This window comes from Equus caballus, chromosome 18, assembly GCF_041296265.1.
Source record: "Equus caballus isolate H_3958 breed thoroughbred chromosome 18, TB-T2T, whole genome shotgun sequence".
Lineage (NCBI taxonomy): Eukaryota > Metazoa > Chordata > Mammalia > Perissodactyla > Equidae > Equus > Equus caballus.
The window spans coordinates 72109543-72134835 of record NC_091701.1 but is presented as its reverse complement, the minus strand read 5'-3'; the positions used below and the strand labels follow the sequence as shown (position 1 = coordinate 72134835).

The following is a 25293-nucleotide window of genomic DNA, read 5'->3' as shown; positions in this document are numbered from 1 at the left end:
CACATAATTGCCTGAGTGGGATCCATATTCTGGGACATGGGCACAGGCTGTACGTCTTTAGGTTACGTGGGTAATAGAAATATGCTGAAAGATGGAGAAGGAGAAAGGCAAGACGAGGAGAGGTCGTTGACTTCATTGAAGGAGTGCATTGTCTAAGGCAGCATTTTGTCAGGGGCCAAGTCTTACTCTAGAAAGCATCTAGCATCCTCCACCTCAGGATTTTTACCCTTGATTTCCTTCTGCCTAGAACATTCTTCCCTTCATTATCCACAAAGCTTTCCCACTTATCTCCTTCAGGTCTCTGCTCAAATATCCCCTTTCCATAGGAGCTCGCCTTGGGCCATCTCTACCCCTACAGCTCTTTGTCCCTTGTTTCACTTAATTCTTCATAACACTGAATGTCGCTTGACACTGTCTATATTTTTGCTTACTTGTTGTCTCTACTTGAATAGAAGCTTTATGAGAGCAGCAATTTTATTTATTCACTGCTTTTCCCAATGCTTGACACATAGCAAGTGCTCAGTAAGTACTGTTGAATGAGTGCATAAGGGAGAAGGCAGACAGTCTTACAATATGTAACGTGCTTCATCACTTGGGCTCATACACGCCATTGCTTTCTTCCAGCTATGGGAGTAGTTCATGTGTGCCATTGGATTTTTGTGATGTTTACAGTTACATTTTAGCATTTTTCAGATGCTTGGATGTCAGATTATTGAGTTCTGACAATGACTGTTGAGCTTTTCAGGCATTTAATGAGGTTCATAATATAATAACTTGTAATTTTTAGTGACTACTTCATATTCATTATAATGAAATGAGTTTAAGTCCTCAGCTCAAAACCTTGCAGGAACACCCTACTTCACAGGGAGGAATTCAGAACAAAGACCTGTGGCCTGTAAGACCTTGTATGTGCAGCTCTCCCTCCCTCCCCTCAGGCTGCGTCCTGCTCTCACCCACCTTCACCCTTCACCAGCAGCGCAGGCCTCCTGGGCTGTTCTCTCTGCCTGCAACGCTGTTCCCCAGATACTGATCCTCTGGGCCAGCTTCCTCTTGCCTTTGATCAAATCTCTCCTTCTCGATGAGGCCCACACTGACCGCCCTATAGAATACTGCAGCCTCACATGCCACTAGCAGTTCCAGTCTTTCTTGACTTGCTCTGTTTTTCTTCTTTCCATAACATTGGTCAACTTCCAACGTGCCACAGAAGTCATGTGTTGTGTTTATTGTGCACCTCCCTCAGACAGCACGCAAGCTCTGTGAGGGCAGAGATTTCTTTTTTTTCTCACTGATTATCCACAGTGCTGAGAACAGTGCTAGACACGTTGTTTTCAACATTTCAAAAAATATGAAATGATTGAACTCAACACTCTCATTTGTGCTCCATTTCTGTTCACTCAAAAAAGATTTCTTAAGGGTCTAATGAATGTCAGCCACTACTTTAGGGCTTTTTCCTTTCCAGACACTTTTGCCAAACTAGAAGTCCTAATATAATTTTACTAAAGAGATTTCAAAGTATAAAACTGGCTTACTATTTTGCATTCCCTTTGGCTTCTGCATGGCGCTCCAGCGCTAGTCTGTATAACATCTGGTTGGCTTGTTAAATATAGATATTCTGCACAAACAACCAAAGAAAAGAAAAAATATATAAATTCAATTTCATCAAAGTTAAACATTTCATGCTTTGAAGGATGCTATCTAGGAAGGAAAAGACAACCCATGGAATGGGAGAAAATACTTGTAAATCATATATCTGATGAATGTCTACTGTCCAGAATACATAAAGAACTATTACAACTCAACAGTATCAGATAAATAACCCAAAATAAAAGTGGGCAAAGGTTTGAATGGACGCTTCTCCAAGGATGATATAGAAATGGCCAATAAGCACATGAAAAGATAGTCAACATCATTATGCATTAGGAAATTCAAAACTGCAGTAAAGTACCCCTCATACCCACTAGGATGACTGTAATCAAAAAGACAGATAATAGGGCCAACCCTGTGACCTAATGGTTAAGTTCAACGTGCTCCGCGTGGGTGGCCTGGGTTCAGTTCCTGGGCGTGGACCTACACTACTCATCGGCCGCCATGCCACCACATACAAAATAGAGAAATATTGGCATCTGTTAGATCTATTAACAGAGCTAACATCTGTTAACTTAGGGTGACTCTTCCTCAGCAAAAAAAGATAGATAATAATAAATGTTGGTGAGGATGATGGAGGAATTGGAAGCCTCATAATTGCTTGTGCAAATGTAATATGGTGCAGCTGCTTTGGAAAACAGTTTGATAGTTCCTCAGAATGTTAAACATAGAGTTAGCATATGACCCAGCACTTCCACTCCTTCCAGGAGAATTGAAAACATATGTCCACACAAAAATTTGTACACAAATGTTATTAGCAGAATTATTCATAATAGCCAAAAAGGGGAAACAACTCAAATGTACGTCAGCTGATGAATGGACAAACAAAATGTATATGTGTGTATACACACACACACACACACAATGGAATTTTATTCATCTCTAAAAAGAAATACTGATACATGCTACAACATGGATGAACCTAGAAAACATGCTGAGTGAAAGAAGCCAGACCCCAAGGGCCACATATTATGTGATTCCATTTATATGAAATGTCCAGAACAAGCGAATCCATGGTGACAGAAAGTAGATGAATGGTAGCCATGGGCTGTGCTGGCAGAGGGGAGGATAATAAGGAGCGACTGCTAGTGGGTACAAAGATTCTTTTTGGGGTGATGGAAAAGTTCTAGAATTAGATAGTGGTGGTGGTTGCACAACTTTGTGAATATTCTAAAAGCCGTTGAATCACATTCTTTAAAAGAGTAAATTTTACATGTGAGTAATATATCAGTTAAAACAATCTGTAATCAAGGCTTTGAGGCAAATCAATTCAAAGCACAAATACAATATAAATATGCCAGAAATGACCTCCCTTGCAATAATTTAGATTTATAATAGAAAATTTTACATGCCTGCTTTTAAAAATGTAAGACATGCTGATAGAATAATAGTCCCCTGGGGCGGAGGGAGGAGGACAGACATCAACAGAAGTGAGAATGAGGGAGCCTGCCAAGGTGCTGGGAATGTTCTAGATCTTGATCTTGGTGGTAGTTACATGGCTGTATAAATGTTTAAAAAGTCTTGGAACCTTACCCTTAAGATTTTTGTAAGTTATATACGGAAATGAAGAAAGAAAAAAGAAAGGATAATCTCAGGCACTGTCCTCAAATCGTTCAAGTCAGCAAGTCCAGAGTGGGGCCCTGGAATCTGCATTTTAGCAAGTACCTCAGATGATTCAATGCAGATGTGTTGACGATCTTTGAGGAAACATTGCCTTAGGTTTTGCGAAATTGCCAGCTAGATAATAATATACTTGATTCATGCTTAGGCTGATGCCTGATATGTGAGGTTGGCTCAATTTAGTTCCTTCCTCTCATAGGAATATTGTATGAGGTCTTTGGTACCTCAGTGCAAGGGGGTGACTATTGGCATATGTGGGGAATCTAGATTATCCTGTAGAGAAATAGCTTTTAAACTGGTTGGAGTGGAGGACTGGGGGCAACTTAAATCATTTGCCTCTACAGCCACTAGTACTAGAAAAAGGGATAATACTATTATGTCATCAACTTGACAACAGTGAAAACACTACAGTCATTATTCTTGAACACCATTATGCTGAATCCAAGGCAGGATGTAATAGTTATATTTATCAGTTCTATAGTGTTTCCACATACGTTGTCATTCTATTTTTGCCATATGAGATTTGTAAGGTAGGTATTAACTACTTCCGCTTTATAGGTAAAGATGCTGGTGCAGACAGGTTTAAGTAATTTGCCCAAAACGGCATAGCAGGGTCAGGACTCAAAGTCAGAAGTTTTGCCAACGAAAATCTACATTGCTCATGTCGCATGTGTGTGAGTCTGCTAGTGCTGCCGTAACAGAAATACCACAGACTGAGTGCCTTAAACAACAGAAATTTCCTCACAGCTCTGGAGGCCAGAAGTGGAAGATCAAGGGGCCGTTAGTGCTGGTTTCTGGTGAAAGCTCTCCTCCTGTCTTACAGACGGCCGCCTTCTCACGGTGTCCTCACACAGCCTTTCCTCCATGTGCCCGCAGAGAGGGAGCCAGAGCTCTGGTGTCCCTTCCTCTTCTTTTAAGGACACCAGCCCTATTGGACTAGAGCCCCAACCTTATGACTTCCTTTGACCTTAATTACCTCCTTAAAGCACTTCTCTCCAAATACTGTCTCTTTGGGGCGTTAGGGCTTCAACACATGTATTTTTGGAGGATAGAGTTCGGTCCAAACAGACAGTAATGACGGGACACTCATAACACTTTGAGGAAATAGTTAATTAATGTAGCAAGGCTGATTAACTAATTCTTGCAGCTCCATAACCTGTGCCTATAATCAGAGATTTAGTAGGTTGCTCTCTGCAATGACTTACAGCAAAAATAATTATCAAATGTCCAAAACAAACTTCCCCTCCATGTAAGACATTCTCTCTTTTTCTAGAAAATGTGCTTTTTAAAAAACAAGTAATATCTATTGATTTCCCAATAATTTTCAAAATGTTATCTGGCTTGGAAAAAGGAAATCACCGTAGGGGAGTTGGAGACCCCTAGGTACCAGTGCCCAGCTCTGTTATCCATGGTTGAGTGACCCGCAAGGCCGTCACTCACCTTCTCTCGTCCTTGTCTTTCTTTCTCTAGTCCTTAGTACTCTTCGCATCTCTACAGTCTGCTTCAGTCCCCCCAAATTACCTTTATTTACTGACAACAATGTAGCTGTGTATTATGCCAAATATATATGATCAAAACTAATATTTAAAACAAACATTATTATGAGTCAGTCATGATTGTTTGGACATGCTTTTAATAAGCCCACAGAAATTTTCTGAGAGTGCTTTGTATATTACTTGAGGTTAGCACAGAAATAAAACTAAAAAAATAGAAGAATCAGTTCCTAAAGCTGCTTTTTAATTACTATACAGGTCCTTAGAGTGTATTATGATCGCCTTCTGGATAACTCAGACAGAAGTTGGCTTATCAACTACATTCAAGAAATTTTGGAACAATATATGCATGAAGATTTTCATGAGCTTTTTCGAAGTTTGGATTTTAATAATGATGGAATAGTGGAAGAAGATGATTTACGCAGCTTAATGTTTTGTGATTTCCATGATCCCAAGAGGGAGGATACCAACTACAGAGAAATTGCAGATGTGGATAATCTTCGAGTGATAGTAGAAGCTCACCTGGAAGAATACAACAACATAAGCAAAAAAACCATGAACCTTGTCTTATTCCGATTTGCCATAGAACACATCAGCAGAATTTCCAGGATCCTGAAGCAGCCTCGCAGCCATGCTCTTCTGGTTGGTGTTGGAGGGAGTGGAAGGCAGTCTGTCACTAGATTAGCTGCCCACATGGCTGATTATTCAGTTTTCCAGGTTGAAATCACCAAGGGCTATGGTACCGCTGAGTGGCGTGAAGATTTAAAAGTGATCTTAAGGAAGTGTGCTGAAGGTGAGGTGCAGGGAGTCTTCCTGTTTACAGATACTCAGATTAAAAGGGAGTCATTTCTAGAAGATGTCAACAATCTGCTAAATGCTGGGGAGATTCCAAATCTCTTCGCAGTAGATGAGAAGCAGGAAATATGTGAAAAGATGCGTCAGTTGGATCGCCAACGGGATAAAACCAAACAAACAGACGGAAGCCCCATAGCTCTTTTCAACATGTTTATTGATCGCTGCCGCAACCAACTGCATGTTGTGCTCGCCATGAGTCCCATTGGAGATGCATTTCGGATTCGACTTAGAAAGTTCCCTGCTCTTGTTAACTGCTGTACCATTGACTGGTTTCAGGTATTGCCTTGTAAATTTTAGATAGAGTTCTAGAAATGTTGAATCTCCATCATTATCATGACATTTTATAGACTTCCCCTAAAAAATGTAGTTTAGCAGAATTTTCTGATCAATAACAATGCACTTTATGAAATTATAATTCAAGAAATCATGATAATAGAAAGACATTTTATTTCTAGTGTCTATAGTCATTAACCTCAATATATTGTAGAAAGTTTGAGGATAAATTTGTACATCAATCAGGGTCCTGACAGGAAACAGAGAGCACACTGGAAGGCTTCACTGAGGAAAGCTGAATGAAGGACTGTTCAGGGAGGTGCAGGCAGGGTGAAAGGAACAGAGAGGGAATCGGGGAGCAATCAGGAAGTGGTGGAGCATAGCAGGAAGTTGTTACCACAGCTGGACATAAAAGGGCATAGGGAGGAAAGAGTTACTGGAGCTTGGAGCTGTGGAAGTAGGATGCCTGACAGGAATAGAAACCCAAAACCTAGAACTCAGTTCCTGCTAGAAAGAAAGGGAGGGTATAAATACCTCTACCTCTTTCTTCTTCCACCCTCCAATCTCTTTCTGTTAGCCCAACCCAACAAGAAGTCAAAAGGAAGAAAGCCAAAGGGACACTTTTTGAGGTAAACTACAGTATCAGGAAATACAGAGCACAGTGGACAAGGGTGGCAGGTAAGAAATTTGTGGGCTGTGGCAGAGATCCTGTGAGTGAGGTCCAGCTCACGAGCATTTTTGACCTTGAGGAATTTACACAGCTCCTCTATGTCTGCACTTCCTGCTGAGATTAGTTATTTCATGCAAAACATTTTTATTGAACCCTTGCTCTGTAGCCACTCTTATTCTAAAAGCTGGAGATGAAGAGGGAAATGAAACACAGAAGTCTTCTGCTCTCCTTAAGCTTGCTTTCTACAGACAAACAAATTAGCAAAAAGTAATTCCATCATACAGGGTAGAATATAGGGAGTAAAAGGCTTTCTGAATAGGTGACCTTTAAGAGGAAACATGAAAGACAAAACACGCCAGTCCTGAGAGGATCTGGGCAGAGAGAATCAACTAGTGAAGGCAAGGGGAGCTATAGAAGGAATGAGTGGGAGAGAAGAGCAGGCGACGAGAGCAGAGTGACTAAGGGAAGTAGGAGAGTTGAGGGCAGAAAGGTGGGAAGGGCCAGATCAGGTAGAGACTCACAAGTTGGTTTTGGATTTTATTTTAAGTATGCTGGGAAGTCTTCGAAGGATTATAAATTGGGGAGTGTGCTGTGAGAGTGATCTTGAAAAGATCACTCTGGCAGCTGTGTGGAGCAGACAAGCTGGGAGACCAGTTAGAACCCTATTGGAATATTCCAACCAGATGTTAATAGAGAGGTGAACTGGGATAGTTGTAGATATGGAAAGAAGGGAAAGGATTGGGAAGCTCTTTTAGGGATGGTGCCTAAAGAACTTGCTTACAGGATGGATGTAGGGTTGAGGAAGAGGAGAGAGATCAAGGATGATTCCTGCGTTTTGACTTGAGCAACTGGGTGGATACTAAGTGGTGATGTTTACTAAGTTGGGGAAGACTGCAACCATTTTGGGAGAGATAAGAACCACATTTTGGACTTGCTAAGTTTGAGATGCCTGTAAGAGAAATCAAGAAGGTAGCTGGTCTTATGATTCTGGAGTTTAGGGGAAAGGATAATAACATTTACCTCAGAGAATTGTTGGGAGAATTAAATGAGAAAATAGCAGTAGTAGAATGCAAACAGACATAGACATTCCATTAGTTCAGTTCCTCTCCTCTTCCTTCCTCCTGAGATACTCATGAACAATTTCTCTAACCTCTGAACAAGCGATGAAGAGTTAATATCACATGCAGTACCTTCGGTCTCCCTGCCCTAAGCATGCAAGTACTTGGGGGAAGTTGCTCACGGAAGTGTTTCTCCCACCCCATCCCTTAGGCTTCACCCTCCACTTCCAACATCCATAAGTTGTAAAGGACTGCAGTAGTAACAGATTTGTATTAGTACCTTGGATCAAGTGCTAAAGCATTTATCTTAAATTTAGTCCTGGCCTGAAGATGCACTACAGGCAGTTGCCTCACGCTTCTTGGAAGAGATTGAAATGTCAGAGGAAATACGAGATGGCTGTATCGACATGTGTAAAAGCTTCCACACGTCTACCATAGATTTATCAACATCCTTCTATGTTGAACTTCAGAGATACAATTATGTGACTCCTACCTCTTATCTTGAATTAATCTCCACCTTCAAACTGTTGTTGGAAAAGAAAAGAAGGTAAAAATGAAATTTCATGTTTCTAAGTAAGCTGTGGCAGTTTTAAAATGTTTGCATGTACAAAAATGACATAGCTGTGATGTAATAGAGATTCATGTTATATATATACACACACCTTCAATTCATGTTTTTTATATATATATATATATATATATATATATATATACCTTGAATTTATATATATACACACCTTGAATTTTGTTAAATCTTTAGTTGATTTACTCCACAAACATTCTTAGGGTAGGGAGCGGGTCTTATTCTCTTGTACAGGCACATTGCCTAGCACATCGTAAATGCATAATCATATTTGTTAAAGGAATGAAGATGTGCCACTCAGAGCTATAAGACCCCAGGATACTTTGATAATGGTATTGAGTAAACACTACTAGAGAGTAACTTTTCTTTGATAAGTAATTAGATAAGAGATAAACCTTCTCTTTAGGTACTGAACAGTTGAAACCCAGACAGCCTCTGAATATACATGGTCAGCTTTTCTTCTTCAAATAAACTTCCATCTGAAAACATCAATATAAACTTCAATAAACTTAGGTACTATAGAATGTGTCAATGTGAGTTTTTTGATGTCATTGAGAGTAACTTTTACACACAGAAAAGTTTATTCAAAAGTTTCTTTGGTTCTAAAAATTAATACTCAATATGTATATTATAAAGTATAAAAGCATTAAATTAACTGGAAAGTTAGAAATTTAGAAGTTTTAATGATCACTTTCAAGGGGGTCTTCAGTTACTTCAACTTTGAATGTTTGGTCATATTCAAAAAGTTATTTAAACGAATTTCTTGTATTGCATTTATAATTTTCCATTTTTTAATTTTCCTTTTGAGGTCTGATTTGACAAATCAAACTTTCCTAGAGACTTAAATAATTTATGAAGTCTAGTAAGTTAAACGTATACATATGGTAAGCCTGAAGTTCTTTTAAATGTTTTAATATTATCTACAAACTTAGTGAGAATTTTTTTGCTTAAAAACACACTCTAACTGTATCGCTCAATTATACAATTTACCTTAGATTACAAGGCTGATCTGTTAATCTAACAGACCAAATTCTTTTAAATATTAAAAAAACCTTAAAACATCAAATGTGCACAAATTCCTTAACACACAAATATTCACGCTGAGTTTAATTTTTGTATATTAACTATTGTCAATTCTAAACCTTCCTGTAGCTAACCCAGTCTCAGGTGTTTTGAAGCACCTTTTCTCATTGTCCAGATGCTGCCTGGATACGGTGGAACACTCCTCGTCCGTATTTGTAGCGCCTGTTGGGATGCCCTTCTGCAGCTGGGCCTCAGCGTTTCCCACTCACCATAGTCCACACCCCGGGTTTGAATCACACCATTAGTATTTTTCCATCTACCTAGTGAAATGGGCAGCTGCCACCCAAGGCTGCTACATGACTTGGCTGAATTTTGTTATTTCTTTGGCTATCAAGATTATGATCTCTCCATATAGATCTTATGATTTTTAACTTAATGGAATCTTGCTTTTTTTCCCCTCCATATTTTCCCTTCTAGGAGGATCAGAACCTCTTGGAGAGTCTGATTGAATTTTGAATATCACTGATGTCTCTGTTTGAGTGTATGCTCACAATGTTTAAGACTGTCCTAGGGGCTGGCTCCGTGGCCGAGTGGTTAAGTTTGTGCGCTCCACTGCAGTAGCCCAGGGTTCGCATCCTGGGTGCAGACATGGCACCACTTGTCAGGCCACATTGAGGCGGCATCCCACATCCCACAACTACAAGGACCTACAACTAAGATATACAACTATGTACGGGGGGGTTGGGAAGGTAAAGCAGAAAAAAAAAAAGAAGATTGGCAACAGTTGTTAGCTCAGGTGCCAATCTTTAAAAAAAAAAAAAAAGGCTGTCCTAACTGAAAGAAAGATTATAAAATGGAGATGCAAACTTATAGAGAAGTTGAAATAATATTTTCTAGGCACTTTTGGATATTCTTATTTGCCTTTCAAATTTTCCTCTTTTTTAAAAAAATTCTCATTTACATCAACTGGAATCCCCCCGCCCCCCACCCCGTAGTTACTCTTCCCTTAATAGCTGAAGCCTTCAGATCTCTCTATAGCCAGGTAGTACTGGAACCTGGCAGCAAGTTCTCAGGTCACCTGCCAGGAAACCAGTGGTTTAGATGACCCAGAACATTGAAACTGCTTCCTGCTGGCAGGAGCGAGACCTTTCCTGTGCTTGCTCCACAAGGTTCCAACTGAAACCGAACTCACGGGTAATATGGTCTCATGTATCCAGTCCCCTGGGTTCTCAGTCCTGTCAGATATTTTGCTAACTCAGAGGGAACCAACAGGTGACAAAAATGTGGCATGCCCTCACCTCTAAATTTGATTTTTTTCTGACGGTTTTTCAGTGTTCTCCTGGTTACCTATTCCGACTAAGCCAGTAAAACACTCAGTTAAGAGAGTGCTTCTCCCTTTAGACAATTAGCAGGCCGATCCTTACCCACTCCAGCCTACTGTTTGAAGAGGATTTCTAAAAGGTGTCACCTTTTACATTGAAACATTGTGGTATATCAAATATTTAAAATGAAACAAATTATAAAGAAGAATAGTTTTCTCTACATATTTCTCTGGATGATTATCTAGAGAACATATATGAATGCAGATAAAAATTTTAAAGTACATTAAAATATTATGTTATTTCTAACCAATTATTATTACCTTATAATCATTTTGCACCAAAAAAAAAAAAGTTGAGGTTTATTATCTATCCTATTTGTCACTTTTGTCTTGATAAACATTCCTATTTCAACATATTGGATACATCTTAAAGTCATTTGCCACCTTTGGCAACATTCAAAATAATATACTCTGAGCGTCAAAGTCTATTTAAAAGAAGTGATTATAAAAAGGTTTTAAGGACCCACAGTGTTGGAATAAACTTCCCAAGGTGCGTAGTTTTAGAGGTACACCGTTCATTTTCGTATAGGATACTCTTTGCCTTCTACCTAGTGTATAATAAATAAAAGAGAATAACTTCTGAATATATATTGTATGCCTAGATATTGTGCTAGGTACTGGAAATACAGAGAGGAGCAAGACATAGTGTCTGCTCTTAATGGAGCACATCCGATTTTCTACAGTTTATATTTTTTAACAAATTGTTAATGTATGTGAAACTCTTTCAGACCACTTCTTTAGTTGTACCTTAAAAAAGCCTCAAAAGCTCAAGAACACTTCCTTTTTTTCTTTGAAGTAGGATATGGAGCCTGACGACCAACCTTGTTTTATCTCTTTGCTTTCAGTGAAGTAATGAAAATGAAGAAGAGGTACGAAGTGGGTTTGGATAAACTGGATTCTGCTGCATCTCAGGTCGCCACGATGCAAGTAGAGCTGGAGGCTCTGCACCCTCAGTTAAAAGTTGCCAGCAAAGAGGTCGATGAGATGATGGTGATCATCGAGAAGGAGTCTGTAGAAGTTGCCAAAACTGAAAAAATAGTGAAGGCTGATGAAACAATAGCAAATGAGCAAGCGATGGCTGCCAAAGCCATCAAAGACGAATGTGACGCTGACCTGGCGGGGGCCTTGCCGATATTAGAGTCCGCGCTCACCGCCCTGGACACTCTCACCGCACAGGTAAGAGCGCCGGCCCACTCGTGCCGGGAGAGGTGTCATCGCAGCTCCGGAAAGCGCTTATCACTGCAGGCTGAAACCTCTCCAAATTAGTCTCCACTTTGAATACGATGGGAATCATTTCAGACTGGCAGAAAGATTCCCTAATTCACCTGAAAGAAGAAATGCGTGTGCACGACTAAGACAATTTTTAAAAAAGAAGAAAGCTGCCAGACGTTATAACCTATTACTCTTTTTATTTCAAGAGCTTTGCTTAACAGCTTTGCACTACAATAATGGACAGAGGCGTAAGACACGTGTACATTTTGATTGTAAGGTGCACCTCTTTTTATATTTAGACACGTTTGTAATTGGGATACACCTTACAGTAAATGTGATCAAGTATTGTGTCAATGTGGGTCTGTTTTTTTTTTTTGGTGATATATAAAATAATAATATGGCTTACAATGTTATGTTTATAATAGCATGTCTTAGATTTGGTGAAATGTAGTATTAGAAATTAATATGTGAAAGGGGAACATTTCAATTAAGAGAGATAAAGGTGAATTTTTAAAAACAGAGTTGAGAATCTTGGCTAAACCTTTGAGTGGGGTGGGGAGAGAGTGTTAGATGCTTTCTTCACACCTTACTCAAAAATAGATTTCAGATTGAAATTTAAAAATAAATAGTTATATTACTGCAAAGTAATAGAAAATGTAAGTCAGATGTTTATGATCTTGGCATTGCCTAGGACCTAGGATTTCTTTGGTATGAGAAAAATCACAAAAACAAAAAAATACCAAGCAATATTGTTTGTAATGTATATACTCTGACACTCTTTTGTATTTTTCATAATTAATAAAATATTTTAAAAAGTAGTAAATTTTGGTACCTAAAACCCAACACATTTTGTTTGATGTAAGCACTATGGATAGAAGTTTAGAAACACTGAGGAAAAATATTTGAAATACATGGGAAACAAAAGATTAATATTAATATTAATTAATATGCCTTATGTAAACAGCTCTTACAGAAAGAGCTTTTCTTACTAAGAAAAAAAAGTAGCTCTAAGATAAGATAGTAAATGATATAAAGAAGTAATTTACAAGAGAAGAAATACAAATAGTCAATAAACATGAAAATATATCCTACCCCACTTGTATTTAAAAAAATGCAGATTAACATAAAATTTCTTTTGCCTATCAGAATGCCCACCAGTGTTGCTAAGGGTGTATGTAGCAAAGCAAGTACCCTTGTATACTTTCTAAAGAGTGACTTGTCAATATGTGTCAAAAGCTTTCAAAATAAAAGGCATAAAGTCTTTAATTCAACATGGCAATCGCAATAGCAAAAAATAGAGAAAAAGCATAGATAGGGTATTAGAATTATGACTCCTATCTATACATCAGAAGACTGTAAATGTTTATGTTTGTAAATGTTTTCTAGCATGGAAAGGATATTTACTATATATTGTTATTGAAATAGGACAGGTTTTAGAACAGCATATATGTTATGTATACTGTGATTCTATTGGTTAAAATATGGCATATACACTGGTTTGCAGGATATACACATAGAAAAATATATGGAAGAATGTAAATGAAAAAGTTTACACTATATCATAGGATTATAGGAGACCTTCATATGTATAATTTCTCTGGATTTTTCTAATGTTGGCATCTTATTATTTTTATAGTTTTTAAGAAGCTGCAAAACTCTGACTTTGTGACACCCAAATCTCTCCTTTATGTATTTTTGAAGTACACTTCATGTCATAAGTAATCTCACATAGGGTATCTTTCTATAATTCTTTTTTGTTTTAAATTTTTCCTTTGGGACAAACTTCTCAATGCTTCTTGATGCAGTAGGATCACTGTCACTCTTTCCACCCACTGGACAGAGGGAGTTTCTATAGCTTATGGCTTAGTTTGAAATTAGCAACCAGTGACAAGTTATATATAAACAAACAATTCTTTTTTTAGTAATGAGCTTGTTGTTGTTTTAAGGACATTACTGTGGTAAAATCCATGAAGAGTCCTCCCGCTGGCGTCAAGCTCGTCATGGAAGCCATATGCATCTTGAAAGGCATCAAAGCAGACAAAATACCAGACCCCACAGGTTCAGGCAAAAAAATAGAGGATTTCTGGGGTCCAGCTAAGAGACTTCTTGGTGACATTAGGTTTCTACAGTCACTTCATGAGTATGACAAGGACAGTATTCCTCCAGCTTATATGAATATCATAAGAAAAAATTATATTCCAAATCCAGATTTTGTTCCAGAAAAGATTAGAAATGCTTCCACAGCAGCTGAAGGTCTGTGCAAATGGGTCATAGCAATGGATTCGTATGATAGGTAAGGACTGACAGAGAGAAAACTAACTGATAGGTTTTATTTTCAGGTTTGGTCAGTTAGGCAATATGAAACTTAAAAGCTACATAGGTGAGAGGCTCCTCAGAAAATTATGTCTAATTCTTGCTACGTGTTTACGTATTTACTGGAGGCAAGAATATACCAATTAAATAATATAATACTTTTTGGACTTGGGAACCCTTTACACTCCTAAAAATTGTTGAAGACCCCCAAAACTTTTGTTTATCTACCATATTAGAAATTAAAACTGAGAAATATTTAATTCATTTTAAAATAGCAACAAAAAATGGCATAAATAACATTTTATTTTTAGAAAACCCACACTTTCGAAACAAGTTGTGCGAAGAGTGGTGATATTTTATATTTTTGCAAATCTCTTTAATATGCAGTTTAATGAGAGACAGCTGGACTCTCAAATCTGCTTCTTCGTTCAATCTGTTGCAATAGATTGCTTTGACTGAAGTGTGTAGGGGAAAAAGACGAATCCTCTACCCTTGGGGTCCTTTTGGCTGGGCTATGAATTAAACTGACATGAGACAGAACAACAGAAGAAAATCAAACAAAGCTTTATAACGTGTATCCATGGGAGAGACCCAGGAAAGCTGAGCCACTCGCCAAAATGGCAGAGGCTGCTCCCTTAAGTACCATCTTTGCTAAAGACAGAGGAGGGTGCTGGGGGTAGTGTTTTGGGGCTTCAAAGGGGAGGAAGGCAATTCACATGGAGATGGAAAAGCAGATGTTTGGTAGATAAGAATGGGCCGAGCCAGGACCCTCACAGTCTATGATACCCAGGGTTATTTCTGGTGATGGCCTGTCCTGGGGACAGGCCTTTTATCTTAAATTCTTTTAGGCAGTTAGGGGGGCAGGTCAAAGTTTTTTTCAGAGTCTTTTTTTCTTAAAAATAATCAAGCCAAAGAGACATATTTTGAGGTGGTCAATTCTGATCCCCACAAGTGTATGAAGGAAATACAGCCTCTCAGTGAGGTTTAGCTGGACAAGGGAGGACCTCATGGACTCCTTGAAGAGGAGGGGCCGTGTCCCAGACCGCATTTTGAAAACCGCTGGTATAATAGTATTCCTTGTGAGACAAGGAGCCTTTCTTTGGTGATTGTATGAGAACCATTTATATGATATACCAGAGTAAAAAATATTGGTCGTTTCTTCAAAAAGCAGGATGTCATTCAAACTCATACACAATTTGGATCATTGTACATATGTATTACACACTATATATTTTTTTGCCCATTATATATTATGCTATTGATAAATTTTAATTTCATATTTTATCATTTGTTTGGAACGAGTACTTGACTGACTTCGTTTTCCAGATAAAGAGAAGAGAATTTAGATCCATTCTTTTGCCTCTATGTCCCTTTTATTACCAAAATACGTATTTGTAAGATAGCTGGTTTTAGTTAAGGGTATATTCTGAAAGGTTTTTTAAAAAGCAAAATGATGTAGATTAAATACCTTCCTTTCTCCTCATCAGAATTAAGCCTTAATGAATTTGGCTAGTTTCTATAAACATTGTAATATTCTCCATGAATATGCTATTCTCCTTTTGCAAAATCACCAAAATTTACACTGGCTAACAATTGAATATTTTATTTTAGGTAGAAAAATTATTGAAATAATTTTTCTTATTATTATCTTATTATTTCTTATTTGAAAACATTATGCAAATTTAGTATGTATTTTAATAGTCATTTCTTATGTGCTGGGATCAGGTTTGACTGATTCTTAGGTGAAATATAGAATATGGAAATCAGTATAGATTTTGTATAAAAATGTGTGTTGAGTGATAGTAAGGATATTAGAAAAGTAAATTCAGTGATAGAAAGTGCGCCAGAATGTTAAATGTATATTTCCCTTTCCAATTTTACTTTTTGCAGAGTGGCAAAAATAGTGGCTCCCAAAAAGATAAAACTGGCTTCAGCTGAAGGGGAGCTCAAAATTGCCATGGATGGGCTTAGGAAGAAGCAGGCAGCCCTGCGGGAGGTTCAGGACAAGCTGGCCAGGCTCCAGGACACGCTCGAACTCAACAAACAAAAGAAGGCTGACTTGGAAAACCAGGTATGGGGCAAAACAGACAAATATGGTCAAGTCCTCAATTATCATCAACAAGAATAATGTTTGTGAGCCAGCCCTGGTGGCCTAGTGGTTAAAATTGAGCGCTCTCACTGCTTCAGCAACCCAGGTTCACCTCCCGGTCGTGGACCCACACCACCTGTCAGTTGCCATGCTGTGGCAGTGGCTCACGTAGAAGAACTAGAAGAACCTACAACTATCAGATATGCAACCATGTCCTGGGGCTTTGGGGAAGAGAAGAAGAAAAAAGATGAAGATTGTCAATAGATGTTAGCTCAGCATGAATTTTCCCTGTGGAAAAAAAAAAAAGAATGATATGCACACCAGCACATAACACAGCAATCCTGTTTTCTTCCTGTTCAGGGTCTGGCAAGCTATGGCCCACCGGCCAAACCCACTGTTGCCTGTTTTCATACAGTCCACAAGCTAACAATGGTTTTGACATTGTTAAAGACTTACATATAATGTCATTGACTTATATAATGTCAATTGGCTCTTTGACATTATGTAAGTACCTACCTAGTGTCCTCGATTATGCCTCTTGGCTCACAAGCCTAAAATATTTACTTTCTGGTCCTTTCAAAAAAATTGCCAGTCATCTCTGCCTTAGATTACTAGAATTTTGAGCTAGACTATTTAAATCACTCTTCATGTTATAGATAAGGAGATGGAGAACCAGAGTGGTAAGTGACTTAGGTTATAAACCGTTCATGGCAGAGCTGAAATTAAAACTCAATGCCCAGGGGCCAGCCGTGTGGCTGAGTGGTTAAGTTCACACACTCTGCTTCAGCGGCCCAGGGTTTCACTGGTTCGGATCCTGGGCGCGGACATATCACTGCTCATCAGGCCATTCTGAGGCGGCATCCCACATCCCACAACTAGAAGGACCCACAACTAAGAATATACAACTATGTACCAGGGGGCTTTGGGGAGGAAAAGGAAAAAATAAAATCTTTAAAAAGAAAAAAAGAGAACTCAATGCCCAGAACCATACTGTGTCCACTGAAAATGTTTGTAAGATGAGAAACATTCCTCTAACTTCTGTAGAGACACCATTTGCAAAAATTAATTGCTAAAGTCTGATTATGCTCCAGGAAAAAAAATGTGAAAATATTTTATAACAGTTAATATTTATTGAGTGCTTATTAAGTGCAAGGCACCATTGTTCTGCAAGCAGTGTGTATTATTTCATTTATTCTCACAACAGCCTCTGAGGGAGGTAATCTTTTTGGACCAATTTATGGAAACTAAAGCACAGAAAGGTTAAGCAACTTGCCTGTGGTCAACCCAGCTTCTAAGCATTAAAGGCTAAGTCTGAACCCAGGCAATCTGACCCTAATAGCTATGCTCTTTCCCACGGCCCAGACTGCCTCTTTCTCTAAGACAAGTACACAAGTTCTATATTTGTAACAAATATACGATATTGTGCTAATCTTTAGAACTGTGACCTATTATTGGGCATGAGTTCCAAGTGGTCAGTTTTAGTTTAAATAATATAACTAATAGGTATCTGGTTGCTCACTGTAAACATTTTTCAACTCTGCTGTATGTTTGAAATTTTTATTTACTTTTTATAAGAAAATGTTGGAAGATTACGGTAATATAAAATGAATGTATGCATGTATATGTACTAAAAATCTGCTTTTGGAGGAGAAATTTTAGCTAAAGTGTTTTTACTTAGTAGTTTCTGATGGTAACTTTATTATAGTCTAAGACCTGATTCAGTTTATTGTAAACATTGTTAAAAGAAGAATGGATGAAGAGAGAAGCTAGGAATACAGAAGATATTAAAAGGGGTAAAGTTAAAAAAGAAAAGGTTTAAATTTAGGAAGTATCAAAAGTATTACCAATTACATACCTTTTGCTTTCTTTTCTTTTCTTTCTTTCTTTCTTTTTTTTTTTTGCTGAGGAAGATTTGCCCTGAGCTAACATCTGTGCCAATCTTCCTCTATTTTGTACGTGGGTTACCACCACAGCATGGCCACTGAAGGGTGGTGTAGGTGCATGTCCAGGAACCAAACCCAGGCCAACAAAGCAGATCAAGTCAAATTTAACCACTAGGCCCCAGGGCCGGCCCCACCTTTTGCTTTTTTAAACCTATCTTTCGATAAACTCATATAGTATTTTATATCTTTTAATCTAAAAGTGTTTATTTAATATAAATATTAATAGCATTAGGAAAAAGTATAAGACAAACTGTTATTCCAAAGTAATCTAAATGTCTCTGCTTTTATCAATTATTTATTTCCTCTTTTCATGTAAATTATTTCATTTTGAACCTTAAGCTAACCCTTAATTTTGTTTTCTTCTAAAAATAATGATGCTAAGTCACTCAAAATTAAATAAAAATAATTCAGATATTCTCCTGAAGTATTTCTAGTGCATGGTTGAAATGGCTTTTCCCCGGGTTTGTCACCTTCATAATTAGCCTTTTTCTTTTTTTAAATCACATTGCTTAATTACATGTAATCAGATTTGGTTGACAGTCTTAGGCACAAAGAAGGCTCTCAGCTATTGACTGATGTCCTAATTTAAGGTTAATTGCAAGTATCTGAGTCAGTTGACGCAATCTAACAACTTGAAAATTGTGCTTTGTAGCTAAGCATAAATTATTAAAACTTTTAAACATTTAACTTTTAAAATTATCATTAAATCAACCAGAAGTTAAATGAGGAGAAAAATGTTCATAGAATATTTAAAATAAAATGCATTTAGATTATTTGAATAGAGGGAAAACATCTATATTTGCAAGAGAATGTGCTTTATTACTTAATTAACTTTCAGTATCTCATATTATAGGTCATTTCCTTAAATAGAGCTGTTCTTTGCGTTATATGATAAATATCCATTATGAATTTCATAAATTGTGTTAAAGTACACACTTTATTCTGAAAAAAAAATTCTTAAAGGTCATGGACTTTCCAGTATTTAAAGTAAGATCTCTCACATTTTTCTTTTAGAGAGTTAAAAGAGAATTCCAGGCGTGGGTTTGTAATTAAAAAAAATAATTTATCTCTGGCGGTAAAATCTTGCAGGATTTTTAAGTCATTCTCCTTGCGGACATTGATGATGCTCACTTCTGTTTTGAGGTTGACTTGTGCAGCAAAAAGTTGGAGCGAGCTGAGCAGTTGATTGGAGGCCTTGGGGGTGAGAAAACGCGGTGGAGCCAATCCGCCCTGGAGTTGGGGCAGCTGTACATCAACCTGACAGGTGACATCCTCATTTCCTCTGGAGTTGTCGCCTACCTGGGAGCCTTTACGTCGAACTATCGACAGGTAGGAATACTAATCGATTTCTAAGATCTCTTCCAGACCCTCTCATTACAGCCAACATTAATCTTAGGGATCTTGGTTGGTTGGTTGGTAAGTACGAGGAGCAAAATGTTTTTAAGTGATTTTCAGTTGTGTATTTTATTTTTTCTTTAAATTAGATTGGTAGCCAGAAGATGCTATATCAAATACTCTTCTAAAACGAATTGTTTTAGAAACAAAAAGATCTACTTTAAAATGTAATGAGATGGCAGGGCCTAATGATAACATTTCAGTTCCTAAGCAAGTATAAAGATATCAGGATTTGGGGCCCGGGAGGGGTGGCGGTGGAGGGTTAATCAGTTCCTCCCTATGAGTCTCAGTAATAAATCATTTCCAAATAACTTAAGAGACTGCAACTTTACAGAAGGAAGAGGTGAGACGGCCTGGAACCCAAGTGGGGCGCTGCTTCTTCCTTAGAAAACCAATGCCGGGTCCCCTGCTTCGAGTTCCCTCCCCTTTGATGGTCTCTGCTTGTCTTCTTCTCCCTGACCCAACTCCTAATCCTATTTCTTCTCCTCATTTTTCTTCCGCTTTTCAGTCCCTTCCTGAATGGGACCCAGTGTATTCTTCAGCTCTCTTTAGGAAAATTAAACTGGCATCCCACCCAGGACGTGGCCCTGTCAAAGCAGGAGGAGAGATTTAGAAAAAGTAAAAGAACTAAAAGAAAAAGAAAAGGAAGGTACAGAGAAGAGACAAATTCAAACATTTGGCAATACGTTTTTGTGTCAAGCAAGGAGAGAAAAACGAAACAACTCACCTTTGTCATTTTACAAAGCATTTGCTTGCACGTGGTCTTAAGTGAGCTTCACTTAATGTTGGGGCTTTCTCTTAAGCAGGGTTGATTCTTGAGGGCTACTGTTTTGATTTGTTTGTTTTTAACCAAACTGGTTTAAAATCCTCACATAAGTGGTACTTCTGTCTTTAGTCTTCTGGGTTCTGGTAGCCCTTGTCCTGGTGCATGACCTTCATATTCTTTTTAGCTTTGCCTTTTCACTCGTATCTTTGAATGACTGTCTATGGTTATGGTGTTAACATCTTATAGTTCAAATAGTTAACATTTAAGATGACACTATTTACCTAGTAATAGCCTTGTTTCCTCGACAATTTCAGACACTGAGACTTATAAAGATTCAGAGAATTGCTCAGGCCACACAACTGGTTAATGACAGAGCAGGAATGAGACTTGTAGTCACCCGAATCCTAATTTAGCGCTCTTTCTACTCTCCTGTATCAACTTGGAACAGTGGAAGGAGTAGTTGCAGCCACCTTTACCCTTCTCTCTTGGCCCCCAGCATACCCCTGGGTGTCTGCACCGGCTCCTGTTTAGTGTTCCAGGGCCATGCTGAAAGTGTATGAGCCAGTACCATTCCTCCCAACCCAGCCCTCTGACAGACTCGTTTCAAGGCACTGCGTCTTGCTGACACAGCAGTCACTCACTTCTACCAGAATGGGGGCTGCCAGTCAGACCACCACACAAATGCTTCAAGGGAGTGTTGAGGTCCAGAACTAAGACCTCAGAATTTAATGACAAAAGCCAAGTGACACTCAAGGTAGACACAAGATACAACCAAAGCTCATAGTTCTTTCTGTGAACTTAATCCACTGTCCCCAACCCTGGTTCAAGTAGCCATCCCATCCCATCTCATCTCCACGAAGGCTTGAAGGCAGTTTTGTCCCTTCTTTGCTTCACTATAGCAACCTAGGCTGTGACTTTTCTTAACAAGTCTTGAATGTCGCTGTTCCTTCCCATGAATTCGTTCTCTGAGTCATACTCCATAATCTCTCTTTTGTTTTTTTCCTCTCCTCTTAGGGCAGCTGGCAGTTCACATCCCATCAAAAGCTTCCCATTCAGTTCTAAGCACAAGGGTTATAGTGACAAAGTCAGTGCTCTGCCTGGATCCCTTCCTGGCTTCCTGTGTTTTCACATCCAACAACCAGCACCTGTGTCTCTTTTTTTGGCAGACTTCCCTTGGGTTCTTAGAACCCACTTTGCCCAATGCTTGGAGAGCTAGAATTGCTGGGCAATTTACTTCCCTCTGGCTCAGACCTAATGAATGACTGACAGAAGTTGGGGCATGAGAGTCCATCGCCCTTCCTTCTGGTTGGGACAACTCCAGGGAATAACTTACACTTTCTGTAGGATCAAGCTGAAGCCACTGCTGCAGAAATTTGGCAGATCCCTCACCTTGCTGAGGAAGATTTGGCCTGAGCTAACATCTATTGCCAATCTTCATGTTTTCACTTGCGCAAGATTTGCCTTGAGCTAACGTCTGTGCCAGTCTTCCTCTATTTTGTATGTGGGTTGCCATCACGCATGGCTAACAAGTGGTGTAGGTCCATGCCTGGGATCCAAACCTGCAAACCTGGGTTGCTGAAGCAGAGTGCTCCAAACCCAACCACTAGGCCGTGGAGTCAGCCCCCTCTCACCTTTTATTGGCTTCTTCCCTATCCTTCTCCTGCTTCCCCTGCATCCCTTCCTTAATAAATCACTTCACATAAATCTTCATCTCAGAGTGTGCTTCTGGGAAACCCAACTAAGATAAAATCTTGGTTCTTTTCTAGCATCAAAGTCCCAGGATAACAAGAGCCCTCAATAAATAGCTGGAACACCTCCCTCCAAACTTGAATCAGAGTAGTTGTCAATTATTCATCGACCCCTTTGTAGAGTTTCTGGTACTCTTTATAAGTGAAACACAGAAAAGTCCAATTCTCCTGGGATAGCTGGGCCCACAGTACTTCAACTGCAATGTCCATGTCAGTCTCTGAAACAGAATCTTAGAGTGCTGTGAGGACATACAAGCCCTGGAGTTGAATTAATGTGAATTTTCTAACTGACCTTTCCCTGCCAATAATCAAAGTCAAAACCGTTTTGGTGGTGATGGAATTTTTTTCACCAAGATGACACCCTTAATGGTCAGTTTTCCATTTCCACCATCTCTCTTACCACTGATTACCAGCCAAGGCCTTTGGCTTATATTTTGAGATGGTTGTTCAGAGTCCCTCATATTCATTTCAGTTATTCTCTGCTGTTGCCACACCCTTACAGATGTATAATTGAGCCACTTAAATTTTTTCTTAAAGATTGGCACCTGAGCTAACAACTGTTGCTAATCTTTTTTTTTTCTGCTTTATCTCCCCAAATCTCCCCAGTACATAGTTGTATATTCCTAGTTGCACGTCCTTCTAGTTGTGTTGAGCCACTTAAATTTTTAATCCAGAGTTCTCTGTGATAACATACTGTCAACTATAAACAGCATTCCACAGCAGCTATTGCTCTCATGTTCTCTACTTCTTCTGCATATCATTGGCTGTCATGCCTACTCCAGCATCAAGCCATATCTGAGAAAACCTGCAGACCTCCCCAAAAATCTGCAACCCAACAATAAAGAATAAAAACAATAAAGCCTAACAATAAAGAAATCAAAACATGCCAGTAGGAACTGCATACTTAGGAGGCAGAATCCAAAATGGAAATCCTCTCAGCTCCTCCTCCCTACATAGACACACCTGTTCGTGGTGTCAGCAACCAACCCAAACCAAACAGGAAAGCCAGGTGATAGTTATTAAGTACCGTGAGCGGCAAGGATTTGACCCCAGTGTTGGCCCTCTAGTGTTATACCTGTGGATATGTTACATCACATGGCAAACGGACTCAGCAGATGCAGTTAAGGTTGCTAATCAGCTGAACTTAAAATAGGAAGATTATCCTTGGTCAGTGCGGACTTGACTATAAGATAAGCCTGAAATATGTTTTTTGAGCAAGAGTATGGAAATGCCCAAAGAATGGTAGGGACATGTCAAAAGGACATAGAATTTAATTTAAAGGTACTCCCACTGGCCAAATCAGCAATAAATAATGATGGTAACGTTATTATAACTCATTGAATAAAATAGGAAAAGATGCGGGCAAAATGGGTGAAGGGAGTCAAAGGGTACAAACTTCCAATTATAAAATAAATAAGTCATGGATGTAATGTACAGCATGGTGACTATGGTTAATAATACTGTATTGTATATTTGAAAGTTGCTAAGAGTAGATCTTAAAAGTTCTCATCAGGAGAAAATGAAAAAGGAAAGGAAAAAAAATTCTGTAACTATATATGGTGATGGATGTTAACTAGACTTATTATGTGATCATTTCACAATACTTACAAATATTGAATCATTCTGTTGTATACCCGAAACTAATATGGTGTTATATGTCAATTATACCTCAATAAAAAGAGAGACAAAAAATAGAAAAGATAAATCTATACAGACATAAATTAATAAATTTCAAAAATGAGTGCCTGACAAAACCCAGAATATTTACATAGTTACAAAGTATCTTCCCACAAAATGCTGACAAATTTCAAAGGGAAAGGGGAAAAGAGCAACTTAGCAGTGGAGAAGCTGTAATACAATATTTCACAAGTGCTATCTTCTCTCAGTTTTGAATCACGATTAAAAACTTTGAATTCCCTTTCATGGGCAGTTTGCTAAGCCCTCACCCCAAGCATTTTCCTTATGAGGCTCCAATACTCCTGGGGTACAGTAGGCATGTACCCAACTTCCAGAGGCCCCCAACACCTAACACCCAGAAGGGAAGGTCCTTTCTTCCTCATGCCTGTGGAATTATTCAAAATACTGAGTCCCCAGGAAGCCCATGAAGCCTAGCTCACCCCACCCCACCGTGCTTACCATCTATAAACCGCCTCCCACAGTTACACCTTGCTGTTACTCCATTTCTGTGTGCAACCTCCTGTATGGCAGCTTTCTCTTATTTGGAGCTATAAGTAACAAAGAGTTCTCCCTTTCTTCTGAGTGTCTTTGTGTTGTGTCCCACCATCCACAGAAGCTTTAATCACACCTAAGATCACAGAATTATGACACAGAAGCCTGGAAGACACCTTAATCAAGTGATTAAAATCAATATCATCAATAAATGAACAATTTGAAATCATGTACCATTGATGGAATGCAATGAAAACACAACATCATTTCTATGATATTCCTGCCAAAGTTGCATAACCTCAACTGAATCAGGAGGGAACATCATACAGACCCAATTGTGGGGCATTCTACAAAATAACTGGCTAATCAAGGTCATGAAAGTCATCAACTCTCCCCAAAGTGTCATGGCCTTTCGTGTGCAAACCTAAGGCAATGTTGGTCGAACCTACTCAACAGGAGCCTGAGGGAGACAGTAGTGCCCACTGTGCCCTCTCCGCCTGCACCACTTTGCACACACAGCATCCTCCTCTGCCCATGGGCTGGTACCAACACCATGTATATCTGCCTTCCCCATGTCTCTTCCTAACCTATTTTCTCTTCTGTCTTGTGTTTGACTATTTCTGAACTCTTTATCTGTAACTTCAAATTGGACCTTGGCTTCTGACTTTCTGAGTGTCAACTTGGGCTTGAAGCATCTTAGCAAACTGTGCCCCAGATGGAATATCCCAAACTCTAATATGTGCCCCAATCCTTGGTGCCTAATAGCCCCGCCATCGTCCCTCCCCCAGGGCATGTGAGAGCCAGAAACAAATGTTTTCTGTGGCCCTCCCAGTGCAAATTAGATTTACTTTTATACCATAACATTGTGTTAGGCTTGCTGAATATTTGTAATTTAAAGAAAAACATGGTGGTTTCCAACTTCTACGTCAAGTAATTGGCAATTATTTTTTCCAGGCACAAAATTCTGACTTCACTTGTTAAGTGATTTGTCTAAACTTTATCTTAGCATTGGCTATAATTAATTTTCAGTTGAATACATAGTGGACCTTCTAAATTAT

The 25293-nt window shown here is 38.8% G+C and overlaps 1 protein-coding gene across 3 annotated transcripts in view; it reads left to right on the top strand.

The window, feature by feature from the left end:
* The window catches only part of DNAH7 (dynein axonemal heavy chain 7), a 235426-nt gene that overhangs the window by 135461 nt on the left and 74672 nt on the right, over nt 1–25293 (top strand). For all 3 annotated transcript variants that reach the window (XM_070242074.1, XM_023622248.2, XM_023622249.2), the window contains 6 exons: nt 5016–5888; nt 7931–8160; nt 11446–11776; nt 13759–14105; nt 16016–16196; nt 19301–19486. In XM_070242074.1, the coding sequence (XP_070098175.1) occupies nt 5016–5888; nt 7931–8160; nt 11446–11776; nt 13759–14105; nt 16016–16196; nt 19301–19486 (2148 nt within the window). The remainder of the gene's footprint in view (nt 1–5015; nt 5889–7930; nt 8161–11445; nt 11777–13758; nt 14106–16015; nt 16197–19300; nt 19487–25293) is intronic.